Raw genomic sequence first — 27419 nt, forward strand, 5'->3', positions numbered from 1 at the left:
CTACACTGGAGCCACAGCTCCTTTTCCTGTCCCTTGGTGGTTCCTTGGAGATTTGCCACTCACAGACTTTCCCCACCCCAACTCTCCTCCTTCAGGGATCCTGAGAACTTAGGTATCTAAGTTGCTAGGTTTCCAAGCTGTGAGCCTCAGCCTCCTGGCAGTATTTGTTTTGGTTTCCTTTTTTTTTTTTTTTTTGGTCCCTGGGCATGACCTCAGGGCCTTGGCACAGTCGATCCTCTTTTGGTTAAGGCTAGTGCTCTGAGGAGTCACTGGGTCACTTACATTATTTTCTTACATTAGTTTTTGTGGTACTGAAAAATGCTAAGCAAGCACTCTAACACTAATCCACATTCCCAGCTCTCAGTGCTTGTTTTCTTTAGTTTCTTTTTTTGTTTTGTTTTTGTTTTTGGTTTTTTTACAACTATCTTGGAAGGTTTCTGACCTCTTTTCTGAACAGAACTGGATTCTGAAGTACAACAATCACCCATACAGGCATATAGCTGGGAAACTGCGTGTTTTGCGGGAAGACAGAGGCAATACCCAACAGGTGTGGCTGGCCCAACAGGCCTGACTATCCACCATCAATCCAGAAGCTATTTTGTCCAAATTGCTGCCGCTTCCTGGATTTCAAGTGTGAATCAGCTCTTACAGAAATAGGGGGCTGATTCTCAACATATCCCAAACTTGGAGATTCAGGTTGCATTTTTGAAGACTCGACATCCTTTCTACATCAGTTGATATGAGATATTGGTGTCTCAGAGGGATAAAGGGGAAAGATGAAGTAAGGAGGTTTTTGTTGTTGTTGTTGTTGTTGTTTTGTCAGTGGTGGGGGCTTGAACTCTGGGCCTGGGAGCTGTCCCTGAGCTCTTCAGTTCAAAGGGAGCACTCTACCATTTGAGCCAGAGCACCACTTTCTTGGTAAAGAGTTTTTGTGGGGCAAGGGAATGGCAGAATAAAAAGCTGGAGGAGACCCTTTCGTCCCACTGAGTCCTTGTGCCTCACACAAAGAAAGACACACAGGAGACACTAGGCCTGCCATTCAAAGCTCTTTGAGCACCCACTATGTGTGCCAGACAGAGTAGGCTCTTTGCATTTAAACAAGTTCTGTTAGGCAAGCTGAAATAGGTTAAGGTTATAAAAGGCCTCGAATTTGTTACTGGCGCCCCAATTTCCACCAGGCAAACTGAGTGCCAAAACCTGACCCGGTTCCGACAGAACTGCGCAGGCGCGGGTTGTCCAATCGCTCGGTTTACGCCCCGCCGGGAGCAGGTTCCGGCTGGTACACTCAGCGCTCGGGCCTACGCGCCGCTCTTCCCGCCCCCCCCCCCGCCCCCCGACACACACACCGGAAGTACTGACAGTTTCGAGGGGGTGGGACCTGGAAGCGTTTCCGGGGGCGGGAGGCTCAGGAGGTGGTTGTTGCGGAGGAGACGGCTAGAGCAGGCCTGACGCTGGCTGCCGAGACGTTCGCTCCGCCTCGGGATGTGAGCGCCGAGCCCTTGGCAGGTAATGGCGGGACAGGGAAAACACAGGGTTTGGGGTGGGCCAGGGTGAGAAGAGGAGAAGCCGGCGGGAGGTTTGGGAGTTTTCTCCGCATGCCCGGGCGCGCGCTCGCTCGCTCGCTCCGCCCGGCCATCGGGTCCGCCGGGATGCTGAGGCCGGCCGGCCGGCCGGCCGGGCGGGCGGGCGGGGGCGGGGGGGGGGGCGCAGTTCTGGGGTCCCACGTCCGACTCCTCTCCGTGTCTCCAGTCAGTCCGGCGTGGATAGCGCGACGCCGAGGGCCTCCCGGCCACCTCTTGCCAAGGTCACCCTGCCGCGCCGGGCTACGCCGGGCCGGAGCGCTTGGAGATCCTTGCCCCGGTTTGTCCGAAGGCCGTTTAGCGGCCTCGAGTTCGAGACAACCGTGGGCGAGTCCTGACGAACCGAGGCCTGTGGAAAGGCTGTACCCGGACTTTGGTAGTTGGTTTCCCTCAGTTTCATGTCTGTTGTTGCCTCCTGTCACCTGTTGTGTCACCTGTCCTTTTTGTACCAGCTTTCCCCCCACCCCCTCCCACCTGCTATTTGCTGTCCACTTTTGCCTCTCTCGAAGTGTCTCTGTATCTGGGCCTCTCTCTGTCTTCTGTCCCCACCTTGTTTTTCTGTGGCTCTTGACCCCTTGTCTCTCACTCAGTTGTTCCTCTCACTGATTACCCTAAAAGTCAAATCCACTTTTTTTGGTCGTCTGTCTGTTGCCCCCTTCTCTACCAATTTTGGGTCTGTCTTGTTGGTCTCTCTCCCCAAATGTGTTTGTGTAGCCGGGTGGGGCAGGCCTGCCTGGATCTCTGGGCCATGGAAGGTGACTCATGACCTCGTGAAACAACCCACACTGGTGGCATTCTCGGTGTCTACAGACTGCAGTCCGGCCTCAACTCTGACAGGTGTCTCCCGTCCTTACCAAGAGTCAGGGCCAAAGCAGCTTACCTAAGGCTTAATGAATCTTCATCTTTTCTCCCCTGTGGTCTGTTTCGGGGCCTCCACAGTTTTCTACATCTCATGGCACCATCCATGTTGCAGAGATGGTTTTCAGGGCGGTCAGGAGTCTGCCTTTTGAATCACAGCTAATGCCTGTCCACAGGGTAAGGAATAATGTGTAAGGGTCAGGCTAAGATCTTTTGTTTTGGGGGACCCTTAGGATAGTAGCTGAATTTCTGGAAGAGCTGCATGCTTAGCTAGGAGATTATGTCAGTTAAATTATGAGAAACCTAATAATTAGAGATAAAGAAGTCCCTGCTGCACCAACATACCACTGGAGAGAAGCTGGACACAAGGACAAATACTTGGAAACCTCAGAAATGAAGTACGCAGAATAGATAGCTTCATAGAGACAGGAAGTAGAAGAGTTTCCCAGAGACCAGAATGGGGGGGGGTATTTATTATTCAGTGGATACATAGTGGTAGAGAAGATTAACAAGTTCTGGAAATATGGATTGTGGTAAACGCTGCACAACATTGCGAATGTACTTAACATTTAAAATGGTTAAAGTTGTGAGTTATATTAATGTACATTTAATGTACACAAAAATATTCGTTGGAGATTACTGAAGTAAGGTCCTTTAAAGACTGTTCTTAAAAATGTATGCCATTAGGAACATTGAATTGAAGCTGTGTCTATTGATACCACTTTTCACAGCAGTGGCTACAGCCTGAGGGACTTAGAATAGAAGTTTGGTTAAATAAATTTATTTGCTTTAAATCTTCCTCAAGATTACCAACATCAGATTTCCACCCTGATTCTCTCCTCCTCCACCCTTGGGAATGAATGTAAAAATCTACCAGAGGAGGAAACTTGAAAGATTTTACTTCTGATGTAGAAAGCTTACAGAGTTGGGGGGGGGGGGATATCATTTATTATCACAATACCAAAGTGCGGGCTATTTTTTTTACTGGGGAATGTCCTTTTATTCTTTTCCCTACAAAAGCCTTGAGTTTGCCTTTAAAGTGGTTGTTAAACATCCTAACAAGATGTAACAGCTGAATTACTACCATATTTGAATCTTAGATGCCATCCATTGTTATATGTCACTAAAAAGAGAAAAACACTGGCAGTTATGTTGTCTTTTCATTTGGCCTTCCTATTTTATCCTTACTGGAAACACACTGACAGACATTTTAAAAAGCATTACATACAAAAGGAGTAAGAATAAATTGATTAATGTACTTATTTTTTCAAGTACTTATTTAATCTTTTTAAATTATATTTTTATTTATGTAGTTGTACAAAGGGGTTACCTAGTTTCGTTGGATGTACCTTGAGTATTATGACTGCATTCTTCCCTCCACTTTATTTCTTTATTTATTTGCGCCCCCTTCCTTTACCTCCTTCCTAAGCTCCACTCTTTTGAATATTTTTCAATCCATAGTTGTGTATTCTTGTGCATGAGGTTATAAAGTATCTTCCTGGCTTTATTGAAGAGTAATGGAAAGATGACTTTTAAGTGGAAGTTGGGGCTTCTCTTTTGATCTCAAAGAACTTACCTCAGTGGGCCAATTTGCCCTAGAAGTTCTAAGTATGTTCTCAGTTGTGACTTAAAATTGGAGGAAGTTCTGAATCAAACTTCACAAAGTAGGTGGCTTGCTTTAAAAATCTTAAAAGAGAATTTACTGAATTCTTACACTAAAATATTCCAATTAGGGAAGGATAGGAGACTGATGATTGACGATCAAGAAACCAAAAGCATTTTCCACAGCATTTTTTATTAAAAAAATATTTTTGGTGTTGTGGATTGAACCCACTGAGTCAGCTACAACTTCTATTCTTCAGGGATTTTTTTTTTCTTTCCAGTTAGGTTCTCACTACATGCCCCAGACTTGCAGGTTGGTGTCAAACTCAAGATCCTCTTGCCTCAGCCTCCAGAATACTGGGATTACAGGCATGTACCATCTGGCTCCAAAGGGTATTTTTTGTTGTGTTGTATTGTGGTTCTGGAGTCTATCCTGGGGCCTTGTGCATGGTAAACAAACTCTGTACCATTGGGCTATACTCCTAGACTGGAAGGATGTTTTTATTCTCCAAAAGTACACAGGCATTGACAGTGTTAATGTCCAAGTTTTAGCAAACATGAATGAAATAATAATGGAAAATGTTAACATTGAAGGAAGATGGGTGAAAAGTATAAGGGAAGCCTATACTATCTTTGCAATGTGAAATTATTACAAAATAAAAAGGTTATTTAAAAGAATACAAAGAGACTGGGAATATGGCTTAGTGGTAAAGTGCTTGACTCATATACATGAAGCCCTGGGTTCGATTCCTCAGCACCACATATATAGAAAAAGCCCGAAGTGGCACTGTGGCTCAAAGTGGTAGAGTACTAGCCTTGAGCAAAAAGAAGCCAGGGTCAGTGCTCAAACCCTGAGTTCAAGCCCCAGGCCTGGCAAAAAAAAAAAAAAAAAAAAAAAGAATATGTAGAGCCAATCCCAGTGATGTATAGCTGTAGTCCATAATAGAATGGCCAAGGCAAGAGTATTTCTGTAGTTAAAGACTAGCCTGGGAACAGTGATACCTTGTCTCAAAAATCGATAAATAAAATTAAAATTCAAAGACAGAAACTTAAGTTTCGGAATGAAAGTTTATATAACCCAAAACACCAGTCTTTTGTTTGTTTGGGGTTGGTTTGTGTTATTTGTTGTTGTTCCTGCTACTAGAGCTTCAACTCAGGCTTCAGCTCTATCATTTGAGCCACATGAGCCAGCTTTCTTTTCTGGTTAATTGGAAATAAAATTAATTTGCCTGTGCTGGCTTGGAACCCCAGTCCTCAGATCTCAGCCTCCAGGATAGATAGGAATCTAGGCATGTGCCATCAGCACTGGGCTATATTTTACTCTTGAGACATGGGCTTGCTGTGTAGCTCAGGCTAGCCTCAAACTCACTATGGAGCCCAAGTTCACTTCAGATTTGAAATTCTATCTCCACCTCTTCAGTGCTGAAGTTACAAGTATGTACCACCATGCCTGGCTAAAACCAGTCTTGATCTGTTTGCTGTCTCTTACTCAAACATAGAGTGTTTATTAGGGAGACAAGTCACTGGCACCAGCATCTCTTACACTTTCAACATGTCTTTTTTTTTTTTCAGGAATCTGTGATTTAATTTGAAGCAAAACTGAAAAAAATGAATCCATCTTCATTCATTTATACCACTTTTTGATGGTCATGGCATAAATAACTTTATCTGAGGAATACAACTTTGCATTAGGTAAGCTATTGACTTGCCAGTAATACAATTTTTAAAGCTGTATACTTTTAAAGCCATGTATCATTGCTCTTTGAGCAAAAATAGCAGGGTAGTTTGTATACTGTTTTAGAGCTAAGATAGTGAAGATTTTTGTGTGCTAGTAGTGGGGTTTGAACTCAGGGCCAAGGAACTACTCCTTAGCTTTTTCACTCAAAGCTGATGCTCACTGACCAATAGCTCCACTCTAGCTTCTTGCTGATTAATTGGAGATAAAATTCCCAGGGACTTTTCTTTCCTGGGCTGGCTTCAAACTGCTGATCTCAACCTCCTGAGTAGTTAGTATTACAACTATTAGCCACCAGTGCCCAGCTAGTAGCATAGGTTTTTAATGGCTATGGAATTGATGACTCTTCTCTTCTGAGAGTAGATATTGCCCATTTTAAGGCCAGTCACTAGCACACTTTCCATTGAGCATGTAATTTCATAGAATATTTTTTGTTGCTTTTTTTTACAGCTCAGAAAAATGATAGATTTATAGTTCTATTTAAATCTTGATGTACCCTTCTAAGACATGTAAGCTTAGGCAGGTCTTTTAATCTGTGCTTTCATTGACTTTAAAATGAGTGTGAAGATAACAGGTTACAGTACCTGAGTTTATATATATAGTGTGCTTTGTGGACTGTAAAGCATTTGACTCATGTAAAGAATTGCACATAGGGTGACAGTATTTTTGTACATTTGTGCCAGACTTTTAAATTTACCAAGGCAACATTTACTGTGTTTTAATGTGCTTTCTACAGTAAGCATGCAAATTACCATATGCCCTGATTAAAGAAATCTCTGGAGGGCTTCAGTACAAATAGCTGGTGGGTCTACTTCCCTGTTTTATTGTTATCCTCTATGCTTTTTGGTTGTTTAGTCATTGTTTAAATGGTCTATAAAATTTGTACAGTTCCTTAGCCAATTAGTAGTGTCCACTACTAAATTCAAAATTGGAGTTTTAGGCCACAGGCCCAAACTCCAGGAGTTTGACATGTTGAGTCTGGTCACCTGCCTCTACAGAGCAAATAGAGACGTAGTAAAGAGCTGAGAAAGGAGATTTATTACATGGAGTATAAAGACCACACTTCAGGCCATCTTCAGCCATCTTTGGGATAAAATATGAGCTATAGGCTTAAGGAGGCAGAGAATTGAGGATAGGGTGAATGAGGTATACTTAAATAGTCTCAGTCCCAGGTATGTGGTCAGAGATGGTGACATGTGGTATGACATACATTTTCTTAGGATTGTTTAGGTGAGGACTTGTTAAAATAACTGACAATTCACAAGTAGTCCAGTTTCCTGTGGTTTTCTATACAGTCTTGTCCATTCCTTCTTGGGAAGTGTCTGCGGGAAAGAATGGCTAATGGAAAAGGACATTGATACAAAACAAAAGCAGAGATACCTAGTCTTTATTCTGCTTTTAGTTAATTTGTGAGCCTAAGTAGGGAGTCATTGTTTTTAGCAACAACAGCTTTTAAGTATGTATTACTAACTCCTCAGAGAAGAGATTTTGGAGGTCTAGTTTAGGGATTCTTCAATAAGTTGACCTTCATCTGCTTAAAAGAAGACAGAGCCAGGCCCCAGTGGCTCATCCCTATGACCCTAGCTACTCAGGAAGCTGAGATCTGAAGATCACAGTGCAAAGCCAGTCTGGGAAGAAAAATCCATGAGACTATTATCTCCAATTATAACCACCAAAAAGCCAGAATGAAACTGTGGCTAAAGTGGTAGTGTGCCAGCCTTGATTGAGCAAAAAAGCTTAGGGACGGTGCTTCGGTCCTGAGTTCAAGCTCCCAAACTGGTGCCAAAAACAAACTTAATTGGGTTGTTGTAAGAAAATGAGATATAGTATGTAAAGTGCTTTGCATAGGCTGCGGGCATTTACTCAGGGCACGAGCCACATGGCTTGTTTCTACATTTTGACTTTTAGGAATAATGCTTTTATGAACATTCAAGTACAAGTTTGTGTGAACATCATGTGTTTGTTTCTCTTAGGTGTATATTAGGGGTAGAATTATTACGTTACTGGTAAACCTTTTCAGCATCAGCTGTACCAGTTTACATGCCTACGCACAGGTGTGTAATGGAAGAGTTCTAGTATCCGTGTGTCATCACTGTCACTGCTAATCTCTTGCTTGTCCTGCCTTCCTAGTAGGTGAGAAGGGATTTCTCCTAATTGATTTGCATCTTTATTTCCTTTTCCATCTATTGTTGGGCTTGAACTCAGGGCCAGGGACGGGTCCTTTAGCTCTTTTGTTCAAGGCTAGTGCTCTACCACTTTGAGCTACAGTGCTACTTCCAGTTTTTTTGTTTTGTTTTGTTTTGTTTTGAGTGGTTAATTGGAGATAAAAATCTGATAGGGACTTTTCTGCCCCAGCTGGTTTCCAACTGTGATCCTGAGATCTCAGCTTCTGTAGTAGCTAGGATTATAGATGTGAGCTACTGGCACCCAGCTGATATCCATCTTCATTTTTCATAAGTTTATTGGTCATTTGGGCATGTTCTCTGGAAAATTTCTAGTCAAATACTTCATTTTTTTTAAGGTTGGCTATTTGTCTTTGAAATAGAAGAAAAAATTTTATTCTGAATACAAATCATTCCTTAGTTATATGTTCAATAAATAAGATCACCTCTTCTTTGAACTGTCTCTTCTTTTTTTTTTTTTTGCCAGTCCTGGGCCTTGGACTCAGGGCCTGAGCACTGTCCCTGGCTTCTTTTTGCTCAAGGCTAGCACTCTGCCACTTGAGCCACAGCGCCACTTCTGGTTTTTTCTATATATGTGGTGCTGAGGAATCAAACCCAGGGTTTCATGTATACGAGTCAAGCACTCTGCCGCTAGGCCATATTCCCAGTCCTTATTGAATCTTTTTCTTTTCTTTCCTTTTTTATTTTTTGGCTAGTCCTGGGGCTTAAACTTGGCCTGAGCACTGTCCCTGGCTTCTTTTTTGCTCAAAGCTAGCACTCTGCCAACTTGAGCCACAGTGCCACTTCTGGCCTTTTCTCTATAGGTGGTGCAGAGGAATCGAACCTAGGGCTTCATGTGTATGAGTCAAGCACTCTACCACTAGGCCATATTCCCAGTCCTTACTGAGTCTTACAATTACCCTCTATTTCATTCTTCTGCTTCATCAACAGATGAACCTTTCTAAACTATGACTCATGCAATCTCCAAAGTTGTCAATGCTGCCCAGTGCCCATTTAATGAATGCTCAAACAGCCTAAATGCTCAAACTCAGCCTTCAGCAAGTAATTCCCTTCATCCTTTCTGGGATGTAGCTCTATCCATCTCTCTCTGTCACCTCCAGAAGGAAGCACAGGTAATGATATTTGTTTTGACTGGAAGAGGAGAACCAAGGGAATCTCATGATTGATCATTTTTCTCTTGGTCATTTTTACTATAGTTGAGAATTTTGTCTTTAGTGTAATGGCACACACCTAGTTACTCAGTTTCTTCAATATGCCATACTCAGAATGCAGTAAACCCCCAAGAGATAAATGAACCAAAATGCCAAGTGACTTAGGATATTTCTTTGTTAATAAATAAGATGGAGTTATAGTTATTTCCTTTGTTGCCTAGGTTTTTTTAGTTCGTTTGTTTGCTTTTGTTAGTACTAGGGCTTTGAACTAGGCTTTTCACCTCACTTAGGCTTTTTCACTTGTGGCTCATGGTCTACCACTTGAGGAATATCTCCACTTCAGCTTTTTACTAGTTAATCGAAGAGTCTTATAGATGTGTATCTATATGGGCTAGCTTTGAACCATGATCTTTATATCTCAGCCTACTGAGCAGCTAAGATTATAGATGTGAACCACTGGTGCCTGACTTCTTATCTAGTTTTGATACCAACGTTTTTTAAGCTTTTGTTGTTTTCTTTTTTCGTGCCAGTCCTGGGGCTTGAACTTAGGACCTGGGCACTGTCCCTCAACATTTTTGCTCAAGGCTGGTGTTCCACTACTTGAGACACAGTTCCACTTGGGGCTTTTTGATAGTTAATTGGAGATGAGAGTCTCGAGGACTTTCCTGCCCAGACTGGCTTTAAGCCATGATCTGAGTGGCCTTCTGAGTATCCAGTATTAAAAGTGTGAGCCACTGGCACCTGATGATACCAGGTCTTATAAAACTAACAATTTTTTCTCTTAGTTTATTTCCCTTCCCTTTTCCCTTTCCTTTTAATATTTGTGGTTTGATTACATTGTGCAGTCATGTGTCCTAAACATTTCTGTGTTAGGGAATTTTATTGATGTTTTCTCCTGTAAATTTCTGTTCTATTTTAGTTTCCTTTGTCCTACCTTTAATTCAGAAAGATCTTTGTTGCCTGTCATTCTGCTAGTCTCATGTTCCTTAAAATTATTAAAATCATTATATATTGAAGTTTATGGAAAACAGCTAGTTAAGAAATGTTATCTAGGGCTGGGAATATGGCCTAGTGGCAAGAGTGCTTGCCTCCTACACATGAAGCTCTCGGTTCGATTCCCCAGCACCACATATATGGAAAACGGCCAGAAGGGGCGCTGTGGCTCAGGTGGCAGAGTGCTAGCCTTGAGCAGGAAGATGCCAGGGACGGTGCTCAGGCCCTGAGTCCAAGGCCCAGGACTGGCCCCCCCAAAAAAAATAAAAATAAAAATAAAGAAATGATATCTAAAATATTTTCTTTCTCCAGGCATCATTGTTTCATTTTTGATATTGTAAAATATATTTGCAGACCCCATCTTGGTTTTATTCTGTTTATCCTTGAGAAGGAAATATTTTGTTCAGGTCTGGAATTTTACTTACCTGTAGATGGATTGCTTCAGGGGTCTCTTGTTAAATACTTGTTGTTAGACTTGATCTGGTTCTTAAGCTTGGATGTAGGGCTGTGAACCATCTTGGCTCTGTAGTTGAGCATAAGTGGAATGACACACCCAGGAGAGCTTAAGCACTCTGCACTTTCTTTTGTGTTTGTGAAGTGATACTGGACCAGAGCCTCTATTGTGTCTTTGGCCCAGATGACAAACGATGGCCACTGAATTAAGCTTGGCATCTGATTAAGATTTTTTCCTGCTAAGGCAATTTGTAACCTGTGGTGTCTACCACACCCACTTCTGAATGTTCCAAGCTACACAGCACCTACCTTTGTGTTCCACCCTGGCTTTTAGCTCTGAGTGTCCATGCTGATCTCTCTCGTACCTTGCTGCTATTTTTTTTCTACTGGATCACTGAGAGCAGGAAGAAAAGTTGTAGGGGCAGTGTCCCTTCCATGTGTTCTCTGTCTTAAGTCTTTTCTTCCAGTACTAGGATTAGAACCCAGGGTCTTGTATTTGCTCTATTACTGAGCGACACGTCCAGCCCTTTCTTGCTGTTGTTGCTTTTCTGAATAGTGTCTTGCTGTTTGTCCAGGTCTGAGAACTGGACTGAGAGAGAGATCCTCCTATTTTACACTTCCTAGGGTAGCTGGGATGACAGATGTACAGCATCACACCCAGCTTCCCTTAGATGGAGTCATGTGAAAGTTTTGCCTAGACTTTCCTGAAACTGACTTTTTCCAATCTCAGCCTCAAGTAGTTGGCAGATGTACACATCTGTGACCTGCTCTTGGTTGAGAAAGGGTCTCAAATTTTTGCCCAGGCTGCCCTCAAACTTCAGTCCTTCTGATCTCTGCCTCCCAAGTATCTAGGATTACTGCTGTGAGCCACAGGTGCTGGCTCATCTGTCTTTTTTTTTTTTTTTTTTTTTTTTTTTTTTTTTGCCAGTCCTAGGGCTTGGGCTCAGGGCCTGAATACTGTCCCTGGCTTCTTTTTTGCTCAAGGCTAGGCTACCACTTGAGCCACAGAGCCCACTTCTGGCTTTTATTTTTTTATTGGTGAGTTAACATGCATTTGGAATGTCATTTTTTTTTTTTTTTTTTTTTTTTTTTTGCCAGTCCTGGGCCTTGGACTCAGGGTCTGAGCACTGTCCCTGGCTTCTTCCCGCTCAAGGCTAGCACTCTGCCACTTGAGCCACAGCGCCACTTCTGGCCGTTTTCTGTATATGTGGTGCTGGGGAATCGAACCTAGGGCCTCGTGTATCCGAGGCAGGCACTCTTGCCACTAGGCTATATCCCCAGCCCCAGGAATGTCATTTTTAAATATGTCTTTTAATTGGAAAGATTAGACTAATCCATTTATACTTGAAGTAATTACTGATAAGGATTTTTGTTGTTGTTTTGTTGTAGGTCTTGAACGTGGGTCCTGGGTGCTGTCTCTGAGCTTTTCAGCTCAGGGCTAGTGCTCTACTACTTGGAGCCACAGCTCCACTTCTAGTTTTCTGGTGGTTAATTGGAGATAACAATCTCACGAACTTCCCTCCCAGGCTGGCTTCAGACCTTGATCCTCACATCTCAGCCTCCTGAGTAGCTAGGATCACAGGTGTAAGCCACTGGTGCCCAACTTAATGAGAATTGAGTTATACCTTTTAGTTACTTGTTTTATCTTTTATATACATATATTATTTAATAGTGTTGCTTATATTCCTCTTGTTTAAAATATAATTTATTGTTATTATTAAGGGATTGTATAAAGAGGGATTACCATTTCATAAGTCGTTTGTGGTTTCTGACAAAGAGTTAGCTGGCAGTTTTATTGAAGATCCCTTTAAGATAACTCGTAGCTTCTCTCTTGTTTTTTGAGATTCTTCCCACAATTTATATAGCTTTCTCCAGTTTGACAGTAAGTGGCTCAGTGTTATCTCTAACTTTATTCTGTTTGAAGCTTGTTGAATTTCTTAGATGTCTTCTATAAATTTTGGGAGTTTCTGACCATTGTTTCATCAAGAATGATTTTATCCTTTGGCTCTTCTACAGTCTTTCAGTAGATACCACTAGGACAGTCACTACAGCAAGAAGCAAGAGGTGCTGGACAGGTCTGGAAGCAGAGTTCCAAATGTTTGGGGGAAAAAAAAAATCCGTGTTCTGCCTGATGGTTGCTTTAGGGAGAATGCAGGCTACCTCTCCGTCTGTGTAGCTTCTCTGCACTGCTCTGAGTGTGGATCAGTGTCCGCATTTGTGAATGAGTGTGATTTTGATTGGTTTTTCTAGCTTCTTGATTATGCTGGGTAGGGAGAGGTCAGGCACTTATTTATGGCACCTATTTCTGTATACTGATTTCAAATGTCTTATTCTTGGTCACTTAGAATTTCGCAGTAGATTCTTGAACCTACAAGTTCAAGAAAGATGGGTTATTCAATAAATGACTAGGAAAGTAGGCTAGCTCTTTTGGAGGGAAAGGGCTTGGGTTCCAGCCTAAGTCCTGAAGAATAAAACAAAACCTAGATTTAAATGCTTTTTTTTTTTAAATCTAAGTAATTTTTAAAAGTTGGAAATTTGGGGCTGGGGATATAGCCTAGTGGCAAGAGTGCCTGCCACGGTATACCTGAGGCCCTAGGTTCGATTCCCCAGCACCACATATACAGAAAACGGCCAGAAGCGGCGCTGTGGCTCAAGTGGCAGAGTGCTAGCCTTGAGCGGGAAGAAGCCAGGGACAGTGCTTAGGCCCTGAGTCCAAGGCCCAGGACTGGCAAAAAAAAAAAAAAAAGTTGGAAATTTGGAGTGTTTTTCTGTGCCTGACACAAATCCTGGAACTATAAGATCAAAGAAAATGGCTAATTTTAAGTAAATTTCACTGTGACAAGAAATTCTAATGTCAGGCAACTGAAAAAAAATTGCACACGGTAAAGTTAATTTCCTGAATTTGTGAAAGGAATAAATGGGAAGAGAAAAGAAAAAAGAGAAGAAGAAAGACAATATTAACTGTCCAATTTATTTAAATAAAGAATATCGTTGATAATATATAGAAAAATACAAATGACTAGTAAATTTCAATAGAGTATTATGAGTCACACATGAAAACTGCAAATCAAAATCACAAATGACCTGGATTATTCATTTGAAGGGTTTTCTGACTTAATAACATCCAGTCTTGGAGAGAATAGGGTGTGACTTGGTGTACAACAAGCTTTCTGGAAAGTAGTTGTAAGAAATGAGAAGCAAGCGACTGATGTGAGCGCAAGTCTTTATTGGGGGACAGATCTACCGGGCGAATAGAGGCAGCACTTTTCCTTAATTCGAAACAGAGAGAGAGAAAGAGATTGAACTGCTCCTAGTACGTTTACAAGGCAAAGAAGGCTAAGTTTCCAGAGGAGATAGCTGGGAGGCTTATGCCTGTGTCAGCCGCACTAGGCTGGCTGGAACAGAGGTGAAGGTTGACAGAGGGAGTTTGCTTAGAAAGGCAGACAGAGAGAATGACCAGCAAGGAGAGCAAAGAAAGCCTGAGCATATGAAACCTGTGATCATTTACCATTGTATTGGCAGAAATTGCCCAAATCTCTGAGACTTTTGTAATTGTAGCCAGACTTGATTGCAATTAAAAAGAAAAAACAACCCACCAGTCATTTGGGCTTTATGTAATCCTTTAGAGGGAGTCTGGTGAGTATGTGGAGGAGAGGAGTCCATGAGGATGTAGAGGGGAGGAGTCCCAGCTTGGGGGTGTTGGCCGTCCTCAAGCTTTTTCTGTTTTGTTTTGTTTTGTTTTGTTTTCTCATATGGAGGGAGTACTAAGAAAACGAGCATGGGAGTGGATGGGTCAGTATGGGTGAAGTGGTGAAAGGGTATCTACCAAATGGCTTAAAAGTTTTCTGGGAGTCTCATTGGGGCGCTGAACTACCTCTCTCAATTTATTTGTAGTTAACAGATTTGTGGGCAGTTTGGTAAAGGCTATGGAGGAGGAGATCAGACTGATAACTCAACCCTGGGTCAGAGCAAGGGACCGCTTCCTGACCAATAGGTTTTTGATTAAGGAGTGTAAACTTCTATTCAGGACAGGTCAGAGGGGGAGAAAGGAATGTGAATGTGAACAATGCCGTTAGTGCCAGCCACCTCTTGAAGGGGAAAAAGGTGGGCTGATGCCACAGCAGATGACTGATGGGCAGTGTAGGAACTGGTGTGAGGCAGAGAGAGACAGTGTTGAAGGGGTGGAGGGAATAGAAGGTGGGGGCTTGATAGAGTGGTGGAGAGGGAGGAGGGGATTGAGACAGAGAGTTGGGTAGGAATGTGGAGGAAGGAGAGTGGTTAGCAGGGTGGACCAGCAGGTCTGTATCAGGGAGAGGAGCAGAAAAAAGGAGTTGGGTGGGAATGTGGAAGAAGGAGAGTGTTTAGCAGAGTGGACTATTATGTCTGCATAAGAGAGATGGGCAGAAAAAAACCTGAGCATAAGGGATTTCTCCAGCCTTGCCATTTCAGTGACAGAAGTTATCCATGTCTGTGAGGATATTAAAATCGAAGGTACCATTCTCAAGCCATCAAGACCCATTGTCCAATTGGTATTGAGGCCATGCTATATTAGAAAATAAGCCTCTTAGGTTTCATGGAGATTAGCCAAGAGACTGCCCAAAGGGGTGTTTTCCGGAGGTTTGGGTTGGGAGGTACCCATTTTAAGCAGAGGGTGGCTGTTGAGATCCTAGTAGAGAAATCTCTGTTGCTCTGGGCATCCCCAGGAACACAGAAGAATTCGTTGTAGAGTAGGACAATGCCTCAAGGGGTTGCAAGTCAATGGGAGCATTCCCTGCCAGGCGCCTGGTCTGTCAAGAAGGAAATGAAAGTAGAGGTGAGGAGTCTCGTAGAGGCATGTGGTCAATACTGACCCTTGCAGATCCCATCATGAGGCATGCAGAAGTCCAAAATGGCTGGCAGAGGGGAGTAAAGGTTCAGGAGGAGGGCCAAGGTCCAAACCTAAACTACTCCTGGATTTCGGCACCAGGATGTAAAAAATGAGAGACAAAGGATCAATATAGGCTTAAGGCTTTATTGTGGGACTGCTCCAAGCAGGGGTGGAGGCAGCAGCAGTGGACAGGTGTGGGCAGAATTTAAACAAAACCTTAGGGGACAATCACATGGGTCACATTATGTGGGAATTGGGTGGGTGGAGGAGAATCCGGAGGTAGGTAGGAGAGTCTGTTTGGGAAGGAGTGTAATGAGACTGTTGCAACTAGGATGGGAATTCATACATCACACCAGGAAAACAGTACAGCACTACAGCACCAGCACCAGAAGAAATAGAAATTTAACAGGTGGGGACACAGGGTGGGGACTTAATGAGCAAGAGCACTCCAAGCCTTTAGAGTAGTTTGGTAAGTAATAAGTGTCAGAAAATTAAATACAAAGCCCCTGTAGATACCTTCACAGGTTTGCCAAGGTAGTTAAGCACCATTATGCAGAATGGGATAGATAAGGAGACAGGAAAATTATATATTATACTTACACTAATGGGCTGGACTGAAAAATTAAAACCAGGAAGTAAACAGACAAGGCAGATATGCTACCCTCCCACTACAACCCCTTTTCTGTGGTAAATTGGAAGGTTAGATTTAGGGAAACTCTTCTCCTTTGAAATGGTAAAAGTCTGGAAATTCTTCTTCAATGGGTAGTGACTAAGAGACTGCTTGTGTGGCAGAGTTACGGGTATTGAGGTTGTGCCTCACCATTGTCAAAGGCTTAGGAGTAACTAGACTGATGATAACTCTAGTATTTGCCCACTCAGAAAGAATCAAAACCTCAGATAGGAATCCTGGTATTGAGTCTTTATAACTCCCATTTCCTGCTTGGGAAGCTGGAAGTATTTCTCTTTGTTTCTCCCTACTTCAACTCTGTCCTTTTTTTAAAAAGTTTTTTATTGTTATATGTACTGAGGGGTTACATTTACATAAGTCAGATAAACAGAACATTTCTTTTTTTTTTTTTTTTTTTTTGCCAGTCCTGGGACCTGGGCTCAGGGCCTGAGCACTGTCCCTGGCTTCTTTTTGCTCAAGGCTAGCACTCTGCCACTTGAACCACAGCGCCACTTCTGGCCATTTTCTGTATATGTGGTGCTGAGGAATCGAACCCAGGGCCTCATGTATACGAGGCAAGCACTCTTGCCACTAGGCCATATTCCCAGCCCCCAGAACATTTCTTTTTAGACAATGTCACCCCCTCCTTTTTGGGGGGGGTGTGGGGCCAGTCCTGGAACTTGAACTCAATGCTTGAGCACTGTCCCTGAGCTGTTTTTTTGCCAGCCCTGTTATTTTAAAATAAATCCTTGGGGGGCTGGGAATATGGCCTAGTGGCAAGAGCTCTTGCCTTGTGTACATGAAGCCCTGGGTTCGATTCCCCAGCACCATATATATATAGAAAACGGCCAGAAGTGGCGCTGTGGCTCAAGTGGCAGAGTGCTAGCCTTGAGCAAAAGGAAGCCAGGGACAGTGCTCAGGCCCTGAGTTCAAAGCCCAGGACTGGCATAAATAAATAGATAGATAGATAGATAGATAGATAGATAGATAGATAGATAGATAGATAGATAGATAGATAGATAAATAAATCCATCCATCCATCCATCCATCCATCCTTGGGGCTGGGAATATGGCTTAATGGTAGAGTGCCTGCCTAGCATGCATGAAGCCCTGGGTTCAATTCCTCAGCACCACATAAACAACAACAACAAAAAAGCCAAATATGGCGCTGTGGCTCAAGTGGTAGAGTGTTAGCCTTGAACAAGAAGAAGCCAGAGATAGTGCTCAGGCCCTGAGTTCAAGCCCCAGGACTGGCAAAAAAAAAAAAAAAAAAATCCTTGCTTGAACTTTTACCTTGTAAGATTCTCTTTGCTGAGATACCCTGAATACTTTTCTTGAGTAGATCTCAGGAACACAGTTTTCAGTGGAAACTGGGAAGCTGAGGGAATCCCTTCTCCAGAGATAAAGCCATTGTAATATTGTTTATAATTTCAAAAATCCAGACAGGTGAAATTCTATAAGTGAGAAATGCTCAAATTATTATACACTCATGTACCAGGAGATGTTATGGCCATTAAACAGAATGAGTAGCTCTTTTGGGGCTAATGTGAGAAGATCTCTGAGATATATTAAATGACAAAAGCAAAGTGCTGAGTAAATAATAGATATGGATCAATTTGAATGAGTATTCTCAGAGAATATGCATGATTTATTTTGATAGTTACAAGGGAAGGTTTCTAGAAAGATATACCAGACATTTGTTAGTAGTAATTTTCTTTGGCAATGCTTGTAGTTTAGCTTAGCCTCTGTTTGTTGCTAGAGTTGAACTCTGCCATTTGAATCATGCCTCCAATTCTGTTATTTGCTGGTAATTTTTTTTCTTTATTGTTAAAGTGAAGAACAGCGGGGTTACAGTTTCATATGTAAGGCAGTGAGTACATTTTTCTCCCTCATTTTTCTCCCACCTTCCCCCTCCCCTTTTCGCTCCAACCCCCCGCCCCCATGAGTTGTACAGTTGTTGACACCAAATGTTTTTGTAAGTACTGCTTTTGGAATGGTTTGTCTTTTTATCCTTTGTCTCTCAATTTTGGTATTCCCTTTCCCTTCCCTAGTTCTAATACACGTATATACAGTATCCAGGGTACTAAGATCAGATATAGTGATAGCAGGGGTAAAACCACAGGAAGGAATATGAGAGAAAAAAAGGGTACTGTTTCACATGGCTTGTTGAAAAGAATTACAACAATGATATACTACTTGTTTCTATAACATGGAGTTCATTTCACTTAGCATCATCTTATGTGTTAATATGGGCATAGCTATTGAGCTATCTATCTTCTGCTATGACTAACCTAAACATGTACTAGTTATTCCTTATGAGGGAAACCATACAGTCCATGTTTCTTTGGGTCTGGCTCACTTGATTTAGTGTGATTTTTTTTTTTTCCAAGTCCTTCCATTCCCTTACGAATGGGGCAGTGTTGTTCTTTCTGATAGAGGCATAACATTTCATTGTGTATATGTACCGCATTTTCCTGATCTACTGGTCTAGTGAGGGGCATCTGTGTTGGTTCCATATTTTAGCAATGACAAATTGTGCTGCGATGAACATAGTTGTGCTGGTGGCTTTAGGGTGGTCTTACCTGTAGTCTTTTGGGTAGATGCCCAAAAGTGGGGCTGCTGGGTCGTAGGGGATTTGCTAGTAATTTTTGAGGAACTATTCTAAAACTGCTATCCTTCTACTCAGCAGCCTCTCTAGTAGGTAGGCTCACAGGCCTGAACTACAGGCACCCAGCTAACTTTTCTTTTTGAAACTACAAATACCTAAGGAGTTTATATCTTAGTCTGTTATGTTTTAAGACACTAGGAAATGTATTAAGATGTATAAAACTAAAAATGGGTTTTCAGACCCCATACCAAAGTTCAAGAGTCTCACGTTAGGTCCAGTTGCTCATCCCCAAATAAAGAGACAAGGGGAAAGGCTGAGAAAGGAGATTTATTACACCACAGCCGTGGAAAGACAGCACTTCCAGTATCTATTCAGCCATCTTCCAAGGTACAGACGTTGTCTTAGGTTAAATAGGAGACTTGGAGGCAGAGGGAGAGAAAGGGATGGATACATAGTTGAACCAGTCTCTGAGAGTCACAGGTATGGCCTAGTTGATCATTAGCTCAGTCTTGTCCATGGAGTAGTTATCACTTTACCAAGGACAAATTAGGAACACATTGTTTAATGGGTGATTTCCCGAGTTTTTTAATGTTTCATTTAAGATGATAAGAATATGGCATTGTCTTGTTTGAGGGGCAATTTGCCTTCCAAATAAGGTACTTTTTAGTGAATTTCTTTTTACTGGAGCCCAGGGTGGTTGTACAAGTGACAGCTCAGGTCAAATGGCATAGATTAAAAAGCTGTGGGGCTTTTAGTTAACTCACAGGGCCCAGCAAAAGCATCTTTTAGGTTTCCTCTTATGAAGTCATAAATTAATATTTTGTTAGTCAAGTACAAGTGGCTCACGCCTGTAATTCTAGCTACTCCGGAGGCTGAGATCTGAAGATAAAGGTTTAAAGCCAGCCCATGGAGAAAAGCCCTTGAGACTCATCAATAATTAACTGCCAGAAAATCCAGATGTGGAACTGTGGCTCAAGTGCTAGAGGGCTAACCTTGACCACAAAAGTTCAAGGACAGTGCCCAGACCCTGAGTTCAAGCCCAAGGAACAGCACCAAATAATAATATTAATAATATTTTGTTTTAAAAAAATACTGTCTGTAAGGTGTGTGTGTGTGTCTGTGTTTGGGTGTGGTGTGGGGCTGTTGATACTGGGCTTCACACTCTCCCTTAGCTTTAGCTCAAGGCCAATTAGAGCTACAGCTCCATTTTCGCCTTTTGCTGGTTAATTGTAGGTAAGAATCTCTTGGATTTGTCTGCTCAGGCTGGCTTTGAATCAGGATCTTCAGGTCTGAACCTCCTGAGTAGTTAAGATGCAGAAATGAGCCTAATGACTAATCTTTTATTATGGTATTTTCTTTTTTTCCTTCCAATTCCCTGCAGCCCCTTCAGGAACTTCCTTTAATTTTTTTTTTTTTAATTAGAAGCCAGGAACAGTGCTCAGGCCCTGAGTTTAAGCCCCAAGACCCAAGACTGGAAAAAAAAAATTATTGCCCTGAGCACTGTCTCTGAGCCTCTCAGATTAGCCTGCTCAAGATTAGCAATCTACCACTGAAGTCACAGCACCACTTCCAGCTTTTCTGAGTACTTCATTGGAAATAACAATCTCATGGGCTTTCCTGCCCCGGCTGGCTTCAAACTGCAATACTCTGATCTCAGCCTCCTTTGTAGCTAGGATTACAGGCATTATTCACTGGTGCCTGGCTGCATTATGGCATTTTCTTAGAAAAGGCAGAGTGATGTGGTAGGAAAAAATACTATAGTCTTTGGGACAATACTGACCTAGATTATATCTCAACTTAATAAAAACTAGCTTTTAGCCTTGGGAATGTTACTTAAAATAGCTGAACTTGAGTATTCAAGCCCTGCATTTGCAGAATAATTTATAATAAGACTAGTGGAAATGATGTACTCAGAGCAATTAGTTTCTTGTCATCTCCCCCATCCCTCAAGAATGACTTTCAGTCTTTGTTCGGGTTGCCTGATTCTTTTTTTTTTTTTTTTTTTTGCCAGTCCTGGGCCTTGGACTCAGGGCCTGAGCACTGTCCCTGGCTTCTTCCCGCTCAAGGCTAGCACTCTGCCACTTGAGCCACAGCGCCGCTTCTGGCCGTTTTCTGTATATGTGGTGCTGGGGAATCGAACCTAGGGCCTCGTGTATCTGAGGCAGGCACTCTTGCCGCTAGGCTATATCCCCAGCCCCCTGATTCTTTATCTCATGCTTTTAAAGCTTGGTATTTAGTGATGCTTAACTACTAGTATTTAAGCAAGGTTGACACATAGCAGTGTCTTATCTTTTGGGTCATTTACAACTGAATTGGGAGTGATTGGGCACATCTGTAGCTGAATTCTTGTGTTGTTGCTAGGACTGGTCCCTAACACAGACAAACCCAGCAGATACATTTACAGTAACAATCCATGTAATCCCTTATTCCTTGTTGTAGCTTTATCTCCTGGGTCCATTCAGTAACAGAAGCAGTGTCCTAGTTGGTCTAAAACTTTAAGCACTTTGGAGAGACAAGTTTTAGAAAAACCTTAGTACTTGCAACTTGATTCTCTCTGCCTCACACCATCAGCTCTTAAGGAGTGAAAATTCCCACCATTGTTAGGGAAACCTACATTTCAGCAACTGTGGTACCAAAAGACCAGTGCAATTAATTATCTGGTCCCTTGGCGCTAGTCCTCCTGTCCATCAATCTCTCCCTGGATTCTTCTTGCCGATCTCCTTTCTTCCTTGAAATGGCCAGATCCTTTTTTGCCTCAGAACGTTTGCATCTGAATTTCTTTCTCCCCACATTTTTTTTCCCTGGGGTGGGGGTGAAGGGCACAGAACTGAGATCCTCTACTGTGGGGCTATACCCCCAACCCTATTCCCACAATTCTAGTCTTACTCCTTCACTTCAGCTTGCAAGTGTGAGTTGAGAGTAAGGCCTTGATAGGAAGCATGTTTCCTTTGTTTTCTGTAGGGGCTTTATGTAGTTTACAGTTGCTATTACTGTGGTGGATTCTGTTTTCTCACTCACACCCTGAGGCAACCTTGAGTCAATACGTTATGGGTACTGGAGGCTCCAGCTTTTGGTGCCCTCATACCTGGCCTCATACCAATCCCCTACCCACCAGTACCCATAGGCAAGGAAACTTTTGGAATTTTGGAACTTGTCTGCATTTTCTTAGTGATAGAGGAAGAAACAGAGTATGTTCTTTTTTAGGCTTGGATTAGTACTAACTTTCCTTTCTCTTGTAGTATTAAACAAGATTTGTGATGAAATGGAGCCTGGAACAAACTCTTTTCGAGTCGAATTTCCTGATTTTTCCAGCACCATTCTGCAGAAACTGAACCAGCAACGCCAGCAAGGACAATTATGTGACGTCTCCATTGTTGTTCAAGGCCACATTTTCCGGGCACACAAAGCTGTTCTTGCTGCCAGTTCACCCTACTTTTGTGATCAAGTACTCCTGAAAAACAGTAGGAGAATTGTGTTGCCTGATGTGATGAACCCAAGAGTGTTTGAGAACATTCTCCTATCTAGCTACACAGGACGCCTGGTCATGCCTGCCCCAGAAATCGTTAGTTACTTAACAGCAGCCAGCTTCCTCCAGATGTGGCATGTAGTGGACAAATGCACAGAGGTTTTAGAGGGAAACCCTACAGTCCTTTGTCAGAAACTAAATCATGGCAGTGACCACCAGTCTCCAAGCAGCAGTAGTTATAACGGTCTAGTAGAGAGTTTTGAGCTGGGCTCTGGGAGCCATACTGATTTTCCCAAAGCCCAGGAACTGAGGGATGGTGAGAATGAAGAGGAGAGCACCAAAGATGAACTGTCATCTCAGATCACCGAGCATGAATACCTTCCTAGCAACTCATCCACCGAGCACGACCGGCTGAGCACTGAAATGGCAAGCCAGGATGGGGAGGAGGGAGCCAGCGACAGTGCTGAGTTCCACTACACTCGGCCCATGTACAGCAAGCCCAGCATAATGGCTCACAAGCGCTGGATCCACGTGAAGCCTGAGCGCTTGGAACAGGCTTGTGAGGGCATGGATGTGCATGCAGCCTATGATGAGCACCAGGTCACTGAGTCCATCAATGCCATGCAGACCGAGCACTCAGTCCAGCCTTCAGGAGTGGAGGAGGATTTTCATATTGGGGAAAAGAAAGTTGAGGCAGAGTTTGATGAGCAGGCCGATGAGAGCAACTATGATGAGCAGGTGGATTTCTACGGCTCTTCCATGGAGGAGTTTTCTGGAGAGAGGTCAGATGGGAATCTGATGGGGCACAGACAAGAGGCTGCCCTCACAGCAGGCTACAGTGAGAATATTGAAATGGTAACTGGGATTAAAGAAGAAGCTTCCCATTTAGGATTCTCAACCACAGACAAGCTGTATCCGTGTCAGTGTGGGAAAAGTTTCACCCACAAGAGTCAGAGAGATCGACACATGAGCATGCACCTCGGTCTTCGGCCTTATGGCTGTGGTGTTTGTGGTAAGAAATTCAAAATGAAACACCATCTCGTGGGCCACATGAAAATTCATACAGGCATAAAGCCCTATGAGTGTAATATCTGTGCAAAGAGATTTATGTGGAGAGACAGTTTCCACAGGCATGTGACTTCTTGTACCAAGTCCTATGAAGCTGCAAAGGCTGAGCAGAATACAACTGAGGCTAACTAAAAATAGGGGCTGGCCCTTGAGTGGCATGCACAGAAATAAACTATGGTAATTAATGCAAATCTGGGCACAGATGATGCGTGCTACTTGCTATTATGAGAAAAGCTTAAAAAAAAAAAAAGAAGATATTTCTGAAAGACCAGTTCTAAGTAGGCCAATTAAAAAAATCTAATTCGTTGGATTGGTATGTTCCAGTTCTGGCCTGGATTGGGTAAGAGGAATAAGTTCATCCGCTTCCCAGCTGGCAAGGGAAACCTTCAAGCCAGTTGTGATTGAGGCAGGTGGACTTGGGGAAAGAGACTTTTGCATTTGGAACTGGACTTCAGCCTACCAGTTCCATCTCAGGTGGCAGCGATTTTTGACCATATCACAAGGTCATGTTAAAGTTTTATTTTGCTCTTACTTAGGTAATGTGGATTTGTTTTGGTAGCTGCTTCACTGAATGAAATGCTACTTATGTAAAAGCTTCAAATGTAATTCCTAGGATGAGAAATTGGTTAACAGAGCAATCTTGTCTGGTGTTATTCTTTCTAAAGGATACTTTAGGACTGGGGAGGCCCTAGGAGGGTGACATTCAAGGGTTGAAACCAATAACCCATGAGACAAGTTTCAATTTCTGTAACATGCCGCTGTCACAATGTTTCAAACTTTAGTATTTTAGTACTACTTTAGGTGAATTTGAACTCATATCTAATAATTGTCTAGGGCTCCAGAGTTAGGTCTTTCTTGTTACCCTTTGCCTAGTTCTATCTAATTGTAATATCCACACATGTCCATTCCAGCTAGGAGACTTCTGACCACAGTATGGAGGAGTGCACCAGCTGTTGCTCTTGAAATCATGGTGCTTCCCAGCAAGGGCACCCATGATCACAGTTCATGGGATGGAGCTGGAGTTAAGCAAGTGCCATATTAACCCTCACTGTCAGAGTGAAAGTTGGGGAGAAGCAGGCAGAATCTTTTAAGTGTCAGGTTATACTCAAAGCATATGGCCCAAGAAAGAAGTCTTGAGGAATACACTGGTAGAGGAATGCTCTTACAGAGGAAAGAGTACAGTGAGCTAATACTGTCGGTTTTTTATGAGTGCTAGGGAGTGCTATGTGTTTAAGGAAGAGAAGGGCTGGGCATGGCTCAGGCCTGTAACTCTAGCTACTAGGAGGATTGCAGTTCTAGGCCAGTCTGGGCAAAAAGTTTGCAAGACCCCCAGCTCAACAATAAAAAAGCTAGTCATAGTGGTTCACACCTGTCATCCCACCTAGATGGGAAGTATAAACAAGGAATTACAATTCAGGCTGGCCCAGCCCTATCTGAAAAAATAACTAAAGCAAAAAGGACTGGGGCATGACTCAGTGGGTCTACCTACTGAGTGGCAAGCCCTGTGTTCACACCCTTATACCACTGATTAAAGGCTGAGGAAGAAGTCCTAATTTTAGCAAAATAGTCTTACAGATTCATGCTCTCCCAAGTTATGGATGAAGCTGCATAAATTTACAAGTCTGCACATAGCTATATCTAGCAAACAATAAGCTGAGCTGCTAGTCTAAGGCCTTTTCTGCTGATCATCAGTTGTTTTAGGGTCAACAGAAGGCATGTATCCAGAATGCCGTTCAGCTGTGTGGCATGTCTGAGGTTACCAGGGTAGGACAGGGTGCTATTGTTTTGTCATCTTTCTAGAGACATACTGCTCTATTACTTTAAGTAGAAATTTGTTTTTCTTCAAATAAAAATTAGTTTTTCTTGGACTTGGGGTGAAATTGTTTTAAAAGTTTTGCTTTGCTCTAATGTGATAGACATTACTGGCAATGGCCTCTGATCTTCAAGCTCCCCACACCCAGGGTTTCCCTGTTGAACATTGTCTGGAAAGTGGGGAGTAACTACCACTTAGCTCTTGCAATCACGATTACAAAACATTACAAAACAGGGATCTACTCACTAACACTGTATCAGTCTATATAAAAAGCACTTTGTATTTAAAACTTTATTATAAATATAGTTTTTTTTAATTTAGAAACTAGATATTACCTCTTGGTTGTTTGTCACATGAATACCATCTTCTCTTAATGTTGAAACTTTGGCACTGGACAGTCCTTTCTCGGACGTGCATGGAGGTGGCTGCTAGACAGTCATGTTAGAGACCAGTGGTATGGTGTGTATAACATATATTAGCCACTGCAGTGAGGAGAACTTGCTTTATTACTCCTACTAATTTCCATAGTAAGGCACTGAAGCCATTTGTTCTATCCAGAGCTGGTCACTACTCCCATGCTATCAGCAAAACTTTTTTTTTTTTTTTTTGCCTGTTGGAAAGGTTCAGTGTGATGTTTTCTATTAAAGGTTTCTATTTAAATGAACACTAGGATATTAGGGTGGAATCTGAATGGTAAAATTTAAATCTGGGGAAACCGTAGTCTTTCAGGCTGAATCAGCAATCTTGCCCTGAGTGGTGATGAAGAGCTTTTGTTCAGCCAGGAGTGTGGTCATCCCCTAGGGGCCAGCTCTGCTGGGACTTATCTATGTGTTTGAAGAGAGTAGTATCTTACTGAATTCCTTCTGTGGACATCAGCTGCTAAATGTAGAACTTACACAAGTTCTTCATATCTGCCCCTTTTTGTAATAGGGTTTTAGTAAAACCTGGGGCTGCTTATTAGGTCAGCTAAAGCCTGTAAGATAGTTGAGTGTCTTGAGATACTGGCTGTGTTCAGGAGGAAGGAGAAAGGACAGCCTTGGACTGGATGTTAAACAGTGAATGTTTGTAAGATGCTTTTATTAGGTTAGAAGACCACTGTAGTGACAGTCTCTTCCCTTAGCCTCAGCACAGCTTTAGAAAATCTTCAACCTTCCAGATGAGTTTGGATAGTTGTGGGTGGCATTTTCCAAGCCATCTTTCAAGGATCATTTCCATGTGTGTGTAACCAAGGTATTTGTCCCCTGCTTTGAGTCTTAACTGGTTTTCCTCCATCTTGGTAGGAAAAGGCTTCAGCCACCACTGGTGGCATTTGGCATTCTGTGTAGACCATGCCTTTTTGTTTGGATGCACAGATCACAGCAATACTTGGTCCAACAAGGAAGGAATGAGGTGGTTGGTCCTCATGTGCTGAGAGCTGTCTCAGACTCTTCTGAGCGCTGGCCTGTCAGTTTCTAGGTTTCAACTTCCTCCAGCTTATTTTGGCCTCTGTTTTTAAAGATATCTCCAAAGGTCCCTTTCCTTACAGGAGTATTTGTTGCTGAGCAGGGTCTGGCTATTTGGCAAGCTGTGGCCCCAGCAGCTCTGTTCTGCAGAGGGAGGCAGAACCTGAACTGGTAGGGGAAGGAAGTTGAGTTCAAGAGGGAGAAGTCTGTCTTCCCTAGGGAGGTGCTGCAGCCCCACATAGTTTGAGAAGGGTACGTCTACCACACGATCCAGGAGTTTGCTCTCTGGTACTTTAGGGATACTGGAAGAAACCAAGAGATGCATTACCCTAACCCCCTTCTGTGCCACTAATTTTTGTGATTTTAGGTTGCATTCATGGGTAACTAAATTGATCCAGATAAACCAGGGTTTGTTTTTGTTTTCAGTTTTTTGCTACTTAAAGGTACATGTTTCTTATCTCAATCTCTACTGATAATGCCCTATGGGAAGATGCTGGAACACATTTTGCAAATGTGACTTTTGTTTTGTTTTGTTTTAATTTTGCTTGAAGCCTGTGTCATGTCAGTTGCTGCTGCTGCCTTCTTACTTTTGATGAGGTTCCCAATGTTTCTCCCAGAAAGTTACTTTATTTATGCAAGTCAGGTGACTTAGGCCACAAAACCATTTGATGATAAACAGGTTATCATTAGGTGCATATCTTATTGACATTTTGTGAAATGTTATGCCTGTATTGCAAAAGTTGAATAGTTTTGTCTTTATATAATTGCTGTCTTCAGTGTACAGCATGGTTTTACTTAATTGAATGTTACTGTTTAATATTTTCTTCTTATAGAAGAGACCATGCCCTTTTGTATGACACGTTTTAATAAATGTTATCTGTCAATTTTGTAAAAGCTTCGTTTTTCACTCTTGAATAGATGAACACATCTGTC

At 42.6% G+C, this 27419-nt stretch overlaps 1 protein-coding gene across 2 annotated transcripts; it reads left to right on the forward strand.

The window, feature by feature from the left end:
- Nucleotides 1-1403: 1403 nt before the first annotated feature.
- Nucleotides 1404-27370, forward strand: Zbtb43 (zinc finger and BTB domain containing 43). 2 transcript variants are annotated; one of them, XM_048343074.1, is made up of 3 exons: nucleotides 4097-4413; nucleotides 5635-5732; nucleotides 21937-27370. In XM_048343074.1, exon 3 carries the CDS (start codon nucleotides 21960-21962, stop codon nucleotides 23361-23363), a length of 1404 nt encoding a protein of 467 aa, XP_048199031.1. In that variant the 5' UTR covers nucleotides 4097-4413; nucleotides 5635-5732; nucleotides 21937-21959; the 3' UTR covers nucleotides 23364-27370. The 2 variants fall into 2 exon arrangements, with proteins under 2 accessions (XP_048199040.1, XP_048199031.1); XM_048343083.1 differs by lacking the exons at nucleotides 4097-4413; nucleotides 5635-5732 and adding an exon at nucleotides 1404-1506.
- The last annotated feature ends 49 nt before the right edge of the window (nucleotides 27371-27419 follow it).

The sequence above is a fragment of the Perognathus longimembris genome, chromosome 1 (assembly GCF_023159225.1).
Source record: "Perognathus longimembris pacificus isolate PPM17 chromosome 1, ASM2315922v1, whole genome shotgun sequence".
Classification (NCBI taxonomy): domain Eukaryota; kingdom Metazoa; phylum Chordata; class Mammalia; order Rodentia; family Heteromyidae; genus Perognathus; species Perognathus longimembris.